Raw genomic sequence first — 10,228 nt, 5'->3', positions numbered from 1 at the left:
CACATTTGCATGGCAGTTTCCGGCGTTGGTCAGGGTGACTTTCTTTGAATGAACACTCTTTGAACCCAGGAAGCAGGTAGGTGGAGGAAGGAATGTTGCTATCAAGGTATGATTAGCATACCTTGGAGCAATGAGTCACAAAGGTTACATTCCCAAGCCTCGACCTAAAGGCCTAGAATTTTGTTACTTCTTCACTATCTTTTCTCATATTGGCAATATTTTAGCTAACTTGTTCAAAATCATAGAATTCATGTCATATAGCTTCCATTATAAATACTAGTTTGATTTAAGCCAAGAACTTAGTTCTCAGCTTGAGGATATTCAAATTTAGTAGAAAGTTTAAAACATCTCATCTCCATCCGAGAGTCTGATGAAACAACTTGGGGCTCAGGCAAAATGTCGCCATTTCCTTTTTAAAGGTTCTATAAGTGATTCTAATGGTAGTCATTGCTGAGAACCACAAAATGTAGTTTTCCCATGCAGTACATATCTCAGGAAGGTACTTTTCACTAAACATAGAAGACATTTGAAAAAGAGCTACACAAGGCAGGGAGGGTTTGGGACAATAAGAGAATAAATATAGCACTGCTATTCTGAGTGTGTGTGGAGTTGGTTGTAAGCTCAAGTGAGTTAGGTGCTATTAATGAGTTCCATGATAACCAAGACTTTTATTTGCCCAAGATCAGACTGCTAGTTAGGGACAGAACCAGGATTACAGAATTGTAACATGGGTTTATAGTTTGTTGCTTTTATTATGAACTGCATGCAAATTTTTATATAAAAGGTTAGATCATGAGGACTATGTCCATAGAGTGAAGAGCAACACATGCATCATAAATGAATGCAACGGTCCTCCAGTAACTGACAGAAGAGGTGAACGCAACTGTCCTCCGTAACTGACAGAAGAGGTGAATGCAACTGTCCTCCAGTAACTGACAGAAGAGGTGAATGCAACTGTCCTCCGTAACTGACAGAAGAGGTGAATGCAACTGTCCTCCGTAACTGACAGAAGAGATGAATGCAACTGTCCTCAGTAACTGACAGAAGAGGTGAACACAACTGTCCTCCGTAACTGACAGAAGAGGTGAATGCAACTGTCCTCCAGTAACTGACAGAAGAGATGAATGCAACTGTCCTCCAGTAACTGACAGAAGAGGTGAATGCAACTGTCCTCCAGTAACTGACAGAAGAGGTGAATGCAACTGTCCTCCAGTAANTCCTCCAGTAACTGACAGAAGAGGTGAATGCAACTGTCCTCCAGTAACTGACAGAAGAGGTGAATGCAACTGTCCTCCAGTAACTGACAGAAGAGATGAATGTAACTGTCCTCAGTAACTGACAGAAGAGGTGAATGCAACTGTCCTCCAGTAACTGACAGAAGAGATGAATGCAACTGTCCTCCAGTAACTGACAGAAGAGATGAATGTAACTGTCCTCCAGTAACTGACAGAAGAGATGAATGCAACTGTCCTCCAGTAACTGACAGAAGAGGTGACTAGCGAGAACTAGTCTGTGGCCTGGACACTGCAGACCCATGACTCTACATATTGGAAAGTTATTTCCTTGACAGGGTAATGATCTTACATTACCAAGATCCTCCTTGGTATCTCTCCTTGCTGAACTGTCTCTAGTATTAACCTTTTCTCCAATAGTTCTCATCCTTTGGTAGGAGAAAAAAATGGCACATATTCCATGTCTAGAAAGAAAATGATCTTGAGCAGAATTCTTAAAATGAATTTGAAATCTAAACTCACTCTGTGGACATTCATTGTTATCTTGAGTTTTAAAATGTAAAACTCCATTTAAAAATCTGAAATTACTTTTTAAATTTGGTTTTATACTACAATACAGTGTTTATAATGATTTTTGTGATTGATGCTAAAGTCTAAAACAATATTTTTTATTTGCTCTTTAAAATCACTGTGCTAACCAATACCTCTCATAGTTTTGCCTCTAGTTGCATATGTAGCTGAGGATGGCCTAGTTGGCCATCAATGGAAGGAGAGGCCCTTGGTATTGCAAAGATAATATGCCCCAGCACAGGGGAACACCAGGGCCAGGAAGCAGGAGTGGGTGGGTTGGGGAGCAGGGCAGGGGGGAGGGTATAGGGGACTTTAGGGATAGCATTTGAAATGTAAATGAAGAAAATATCTAATTAAAAAAAGAAAACAAAAACAAAATCACTGTGCTACTTACAAAGTGATGAGTAGAATCTTTGTCAGTATGTAACTATAACATGGAGTTCTCTCTCTCTCTCTCTCTCACACACACACACACATACACACATACACATACACACACACACTTATGATGTATTAAGAGTGTGACTGGACGTTCACTCAGCTTATCAGAAACTGCAGCCATGTAGCTCAGACCTAACAATCATGGGGAATCTGCCATAGCATGACCCTGGATTCTAGAGAGAATTTACGGGATTCCTTAACAGGGGCATTTTGTAAGCTTCAGAATTGAGAATCAAGTATAGGTCAGAATTAGGAGGATCAGGAAGTTTGCTAAAGGTCCGAGGACCTGGAAAGTAGGTGAGCCAGGGGCTCAAAGCTGGCAACAGAGGAAGTGACCTGCATTGTGCTTCCATCTGTTGAGTTATCTCAAATCAAAACTGGACTGTTCTCAGCATACATTGCTCTTGAATAGTTAATAAATCATTATTAATAAATAAATAAATAAATACATGCTCTTTACTATGCATTGTTATTAAATTATTAAATTGCATTGTCTGGGATACTGGGTCTTTGAAGCTCCTGTCTATATCATCTGGGCAGAAACTGAGATCATAGTAAGCAGAAATATAATCAATGTAATCACTTGAGTTTCATAGTAAAACCGAAGGATTTATAAGATGAAATGCAGGTGTGCCCACAAACCAAACATGGACGTAAAATTTGACATCAACCTATTCACTTAATCCTCTGTTGAATTTTTATAATGGACTTTATAATGTCCTGATTATATCATCCCATAGGATTCTAGAGGGGAGAGAATAAAAGAAAGCATAAAATGTGCTTTGCAAACTTCATGCGTGATTCAGAAATGAACATTCAGTTTAGTTAGATACCATTGTTCTATAATTTAATTTTGGTAAGAACTTTAGTGGTATTGAAAGCAAGAATCTTTGCAGCAGACTATATAAGTATTAAAGCAGTATGAAGCTCTAAGTCAGTGTTTCTCAACCTGTGGGTCATGACCCCTTTGTCAAACTTGTATCTCTAAGAATATTTCCATTATGATTCATAACATTAGCAAAATTAGTTATGAAATAGCAACAAAACAATTTTTTGGAGATCACTATAACATGAGGAATTGTATTAAAATGTGTCAGCATTAGGAAGATTGAGAACCATAGCTCTAAATTATAGTTGTCATAAGTTTTGTGATATTCGGCATATTTTCAAATGCATACAACTAAGGAACCAAAAGTTTCTTTAGGAAATTGGGAAACACCCAAGAAGTTCTGGAGCTTTCATCCCACGCCATTTCTTCCTACACGGCTGGTGTAGACAGGAGCTTCATGCACGTGTGTACCTGTAATATATATATTATTATATATAATGTATGTTATTATATATAATATATGTGTATATATATATATATATAATTACTTATATAGTGGGTACATATTATATGTATAGATATTAAGTCCCTTAAAATTCATCATTTTGTTATCTTTTATTATTTTATGCTTACTTAGAGTATTAAACTATCAAAGAATTGTAGGATATGTCTTTCCTTTAATATATCCTAAGTTACATACTTATGCCTTTCCTTTTCTTCACCTCAACACCTTCAACTCCCTATTCACTCTTTTTCTACGATTTTTTGCATATGTATGTATGTATACACATACATATTTAAATACAACCATTTTGTGTTTCATTGTATTTTAATTGGTTTGGATATTAGTAATTCTGGGATGTTTTCACAATAAAAACAGTGCCTAAATGTGCATTTATCAGAATAACCATTTTGATAGTGAAGTGGGATTTATCTATTTATGTAAACCTTGCTCAACCTTCAAAAACTGATTAATATCATTCATCAAAACAGAAAGGTAAATTTAAAAACATGCATAATGAGGTGAAGAAACAGTATTTGCTGGTATCCTGTATCCATCATTCATCATGAGCACTCAGAGTAAGTTAGTGACACTGACCAGCCTTAGTCAGAATAAGACAATGTGCCAAGAGAACTAACATTAACCTCACATTTAATGTGAAGAACCAGAAATTTCCCATTAAAAGAGGAACAAGACATCAGGGTTCCTCTCATCATGGATTTTCATTATAGTACTTGGGGAAGTCCCAACTAATGTAGCAAGATCAGTAATGTAAATACAAGGTTCATATATTGAAAGACCATAACTTGTGCTCCTTGAATATAACATGATTGTCAGAGTAGAAATTCTGAATTTGTTCCTGAATATAACTTTATGCTATCAACCCATGACTGTAACATGCAGATGATCAGAGTGTGCACCAGTGATGGACAGTGCAACTTAACATTGAGTGTATGTCTGTTTCTGTATGGCATCAACACTGCTCACGCATAATCTCACGCTGACACTAAAAGGGGGAGATAAAGGAATTCAGACAGTAACCAGAAAATATACTAAAAACTAAGAGACCACAGATGCCAATGAAGTCATTTCAAACTCTCTGTCTTATCCTAGCTCAGTAATATTGCTTCATAACTAATCAGCAAGGGTAGGGGGAACTTACATCCTTATGGAATTATCTATCTCTCCTTGCTACTTAAGAGTAAATTACTTGATGTTTTCTATTCCTGGGGATTCTGTGAAAACAGGCACTTTTCTTAGGGCTTTCACTTGGTGGGAGAAATGGGTAGAGGGATAGAATAAATTAAAGCATAATAGATTTTGTTCTACAGATGGTCATTGGATATTCTCAAAGAAAAAAAAGTCCTCAAAGCCTTGAGGTTTTTAAGTGGCCATAGCCACTTAAATATGCTTTTTAGAAAGTGAGACATTTTAACAAAAACTAGCAATTACAATAATGACAAATGAAGAAATTCAAATAAAGGGAACATTTTAAAAGTTTATGGAATCCAGGCTATACATTTACAGGAATGCATTATTATAAAAATATTGATTAGCAATGAGGCTTTCAGTGGGATTCACACTGTCTGTAACACAAATTTTACTCGCCAGTTACTAGACATTATTTCACCATTATAAATTCTGAGATCATCTTTATTGAATAAGAGATATTTGCTTTTCCAGGCCTGTTCATTTTAAAACAATGAATTATTGTATTGATTTTCAAGAGTTATGGTTTTTACCAGAAATTATCCAAAATGATGTCTTGTTAATCAAAGCAGACAGCAGAAGCCTGGGCACTGAAGTGACTGTCACATGCTAAGGAATGAGTGAGTGTGAGCAGGTGCTGGGAGGTGAGAAAAGAGCATCTAAGCAGCAGAGAGGTTATCTGTAACAGACATGGCAACAGTGGGGAGAATGGGCACACAGATAAATGGTAATAGAAACAGTTATTTGTAAAGCATCCACAATGACCCAGATACTGTTGTTCTTCCCTTCTGATGACAGTAGAATGTTATGTGGGGCTCACAGAGCACAGACTGGACATGGCTGCACATAATAGCAAGGAGCAATAGCCTTTTTTAATGCTCATAGCAGCAAGCTGACATCTGATATTGTTATTAAGGTGACCATCTGGGAAGTTTCATAGCTCCAGATGTTTACAAATTTGCTTCTGGAATGAGAAGAACATTCTTAAAGTCGAAGCTTTTGCTCCTTTTACCCTTACTTCTGAAAAATTGGAACTTGATTGAAACAATGTTTAATGTTTCAGGTTTGGGATAAAAATTGGAAGTGTGTGGAAATACACTGTGAGTTATAATACATTTACATATTCTGCTATTGTCTAGCAAAGCATATTTAGGCAAGAAAAGAAATCCTTGTCCCAAAGGTCTCCAGAATTCATTTGTTGAGCATGTTTATCATGCACTATGTGACCGGTGGTGGTCAAGAAATCTATCCAGAGATGACTGAGTTCTATAGCTCAGATTCTGAGGAGAGAAAGCAGACAATGTACCACTTATTACATGGTGCAAGAGCTGCAGGAAAATGATTTGAAAAAGATTGTAGGAAGACCAGCTCCAGAAAGTCGTGTGTCTGAGTCTTCTGTATTGAGAAGGTGCAATTTGAGCTAAGATTTGGAAAATATAAATAGCAAGAATCATCTGAAGAAGTATCCCAGCAGAGAACAGCTAGATCATAAAATGTGTTTGGCCAGCATGTGGAACAAAGATTAATCCTAGTGGAGTGCTGTAAACAGAACAGTTGTAAATGATGAGATCCCAGATAATGAAGCCAATGCTGGGTTGTGCAGTGACTGCAGATCACTGTAAAGACCTGAGGCTTTCCTCCTGGTACAGTGCAGAGCCACTGAGGAAGCTTAAGCACGTGATCACCAGTAACCTAGTTCCAAGTTGTCGACTGTATTGGAAGTTAGAGAAGGAGTATGAAGACTCTGTGGGTGGCTTGCTTTAATCCAGAGTAACAATAAAGGTAGTGATCAGCATGTAAAGTCTAGAGAAGTTTGAATGTAGAGTTGGGTAGTTTGGGTGAGAATGCCCCATATATTGGGCATTTGGATACTTGGTCTCCAATTGGTAGCAAGGTTTGGGGAAGTTTAGGTATGAAACTTTGCTGAAGGAAGTGTGTTGCTGGTGGCAGCTTTCAGAGTAAAAGCCTCATGCCACTGTCAGTTCATTCTGATTTGTGCTTGTGTTGGAAGTTGTGAGTTCTCAGCTTCCAGCTCCTGCCTCCATGCCTGTCTGCCGCCATGCTTCCCTGCCATGAAAAACTCTTATCCTTTTGTAAGCATAATCACCAATAACTGCATATACACAAATGTACACGTGCACACACACACACACACATACACAAACATGCATGTATTTTGGCTGTGGTGTTTTATCATAGCAACAGAAAAGTAACCAAAACACAGAGCCAACAGACTTTTCTTATGGACAGGATATATGATGACATAAGAAAGGATTCCAGTTGCTTCCAGTGGTTTTGACTTAGCATGGATGGAGTTGCATTATTTGAGGTAGAGTTGTCAAGACAGTCATTTGGGGGAGCAGCTATGAGATGAGGTGTTCAGAATGTTGATTCTGGGGAGTGATGATTGTAAGATGACTTTTATGCTAGTAGTAATGCAAGGAGACAGATGTAAGTGCCGCACTGGAGTAGGCCATGGGGAGGAGCAGTCTCAGGACTGACTGGAAAGCCTTTGCCCATCAAGGAAGTCAGAACACAGCCTAGATAAACCACACACTCAAGAGATAGTAACATGATTGTTTGCTGTTAGAGATGACAGAAACTCAGGATGTGGCCTTTTCTTCATTATATAATACTATATGATATTGTTTCTGGGGAGACAAGAATGAAGTCTGTTAACAGCAGATAGAGGAATGACAACAAACTAAAGTATGGATACTTCCAAAGTTCAACTTGGTGATCCAATGCATTTTATTAGATTCACTTATAGTAGTGTGGGAAAGTGGTTACTACACGATCAGAAATGATTCAAAGACTCACCAAAGCCAACTCTAGCATGGGTGGCAGCTTGTAAGAGTTGGGAACCTGGAGCACACTGCAGACTGTTTAAAGAGTGCTCTCTCCAGGTGGTTCAGGTGGTCTGGCCATCTTCCAGGCAACTCTCTCCTGGCTGGCCTGACACTTGCTATCTTGACCAGGCTGGTCTTGAACTTATAGAGACACCTCCTACACACACTTCTGTGACCTAAATGCACCTAATTCCTGGAATTGCATGCATAAGCCACCATACTCATCCAAATGTTCCAATAATTAGATGGATGGGTGTTTACATATTTTTAAAAGAAAAGGAGTCAAAGTCTGTCCCTCAAATACACAGCAAGTGAAACTTAAAGGGGATTTGAGTATTTGAATATGTGTTATAGATGCCATGTGTTTCTAAGGTCTTGGAGCATTGCTTTTATGTGGTCAGAAGAATGTTAAATTATTAAATAATAGTGCTGTATCTCTGTATTTACCTTCTCTTCTCTTTTCTTTTAAATTCTAGGCATCAATACTTGTGCAAAGGTTACTCCACCTTGTACGACAAGCAACACAACCACAGAAGCTCAGGGAATAAATGGGAGGACACCAGCAAAACGCTCCACTGCAAGTGCAAAGCCACAAGGTTTGTATCCTGGGGCTCTGCAATTGGTCAGGTTTAAGAAGCCACAGAGAAGAGTGAATGCAGATAACCTATTCGGGTAGAAACAAGTATTTGCTCTGCTCTTAAAACAAGGTGTGCCTTCTTTATCACGATGCTTTGCATGCTGCTGAGTGCTTTAAAAGTTCTTTGCTAAGGCTTTCTGAAAGAAACCTTTAAAAATGAGCTTAAAATAAGACCCAGTAGGTTATGGAATTCTGGCCACTGTGTTCATAGTGGTATGAAGTATGGCTATCAAGCTAAATCCAATAACTACTGACTTATGTAATGAACCAACTGTGAGCCTATTGCCTTTAGTTCTGACCATATTTCCCTGTATAAAACTGAAGTGAATATAAAGACAGAAAAATTTTAACCATTACTTAAGCCATTTTATGTGCAAAACACAAGATAACACTTTGCTCATTTCTCCTGAGTCAAAAGATGAAAAATGAGCATAAACTGAAATTCATATAATTCTGGTTTATTAAAAGAGGTTTGGTATTAAAGCCTCTATGGCTTTGCGTTGTTTGTAGAGGTGCATAACTTTCCAACACTGTCTTCGAGTTAGAACACTGAGAAAAGCAATGCAGTGACCTTTTTGCTACCACACTCCAACATATTCCTGTTATTGGGGAGACAATGCTTGGCCTTATTTTCATTGTTTTATAGTTTAATGGCTAAGTCAATATATTGTTACTTCAGTAGTTACTTACTCCCTCACTTAAATACAGGCTAATTATATGCTGCTTTCTCTAACTACTAAGTAAGTCACAAAGCACATGCTTTTGTGGAATAGTCTTCCTCGTTGGCCCTGGTCCTCATGGCTAAACTTCTAACTTATCCTTTACACCGAATGACCCCTTACACTCCCCTATGTCTTTATCTGGACTTCTATAACCAAGTATCACAAACTGGTAGCTACTTAACAAAAGCCGTTCACTTCTTGCAGTTTTGGTGGCTGAGGATCCTAGATCAGATTACTTAGTGATGAAAGCCTGCATTCTGATTCATGCAAAATGGCAGAAGAAGCCAATGATTTCTTTGGGATGTTTTCTAAGGTGCCTTAATTCCATTCATAAACTCTAGCCCCATGTCCCTCCCCTAATCATTATAAACATGTTCCAAAAGTTCTACTGTCTTATACCATTACTTTATAGTGAGAATGATGCAGAATTGCTAAAGAAAGGTCAATGACAAAATGTATGAATGGAACATGGGACAGCTTTGAGACACCATGAAGCCTTAACTTTTAATAATGGGAATAGAAAAAGGAAAATAGACAAAGAAAATATTTTCAAAAAAGTCATAGAGGAAATTTTCCAACAAAGATGAGCACTTAGGGTAAAGAAGCATCCTAAATGGTTTGCCTTGTCCAACTAAGATGTGTTGGTTTTTATATTATCTTATTATATTTTATTTTGTCATGTGTGGTTGTTATCTCTTAGATGCCTATTAATTCCGAATGAGAGACAGAGAGGAAGTGGATCTGGATGGGAGGGGATGTGGGGAGGCACTGGGAGGAGTGGAGAGAGGGGATATTGTAATCAGTATGAGAAAAGGTAGTGGTAGAAACCTACAGAAAGCCAAATAGACAGGACCAAAAGAGAGATGTCTACTAACATGTTGTAGCTAAAGCACTAAAAGCACAGACTAAAGAAAGGATATTGAAAACTTTAAGACTGAAAGCCATGATACTTACAAAGACAAAGCAATTCAGAATAATGCTTGAGTACTCCAAAGAAACTTTAAACCCAGAAGAGCTTGGAAAGATATCTTCTGAAATACTTCAACCTAACCTGTTGTGTCCAGAAAAGCTATTAAAATTTATAGAGAAGTAAAATGATAAAATTAATTTTTCAATGATACCTGTGCTAATGTTTCAACTCACTAAAAAGACAAGGTGTCTAAGATTAGATTAGAAAACAGGATCCAGCTTTTTTCTGCCTCTAAGATCAGTCACAAAGGAACTCACACAATATGTA

General features: G+C 37.8%; 1 protein-coding gene across 4 annotated transcripts in view; it reads left to right on the top strand.

Annotated features, from left to right (window-relative positions):
- Fgd4 (FYVE, RhoGEF and PH domain containing 4) overlaps positions 1-10,228 on the top strand; it is a 161,770-nt gene that overhangs the window by 76,541 nt on the left and 75,001 nt on the right. For all 4 annotated transcript variants that reach the window (XM_021185217.2, XM_029470309.1, XM_029470307.1 and 1 more), the window contains exon 2: positions 8,109-8,228. In XM_021185217.2, the coding sequence (XP_021040876.1) occupies positions 8,109-8,228 (120 nt within the window). The remainder of the gene's footprint in view (positions 1-8,108; positions 8,229-10,228) is intronic.

The sequence above is a fragment of the Mus caroli genome, chromosome 16, assembly GCF_900094665.2.
Source record: "Mus caroli chromosome 16, CAROLI_EIJ_v1.1, whole genome shotgun sequence".
Taxonomy (NCBI): domain Eukaryota; kingdom Metazoa; phylum Chordata; class Mammalia; order Rodentia; family Muridae; genus Mus; species Mus caroli.
The sequence above is the reverse complement of the archived record's forward strand: the minus strand, read 5'-3'. Positions and strand labels throughout refer to the sequence as shown.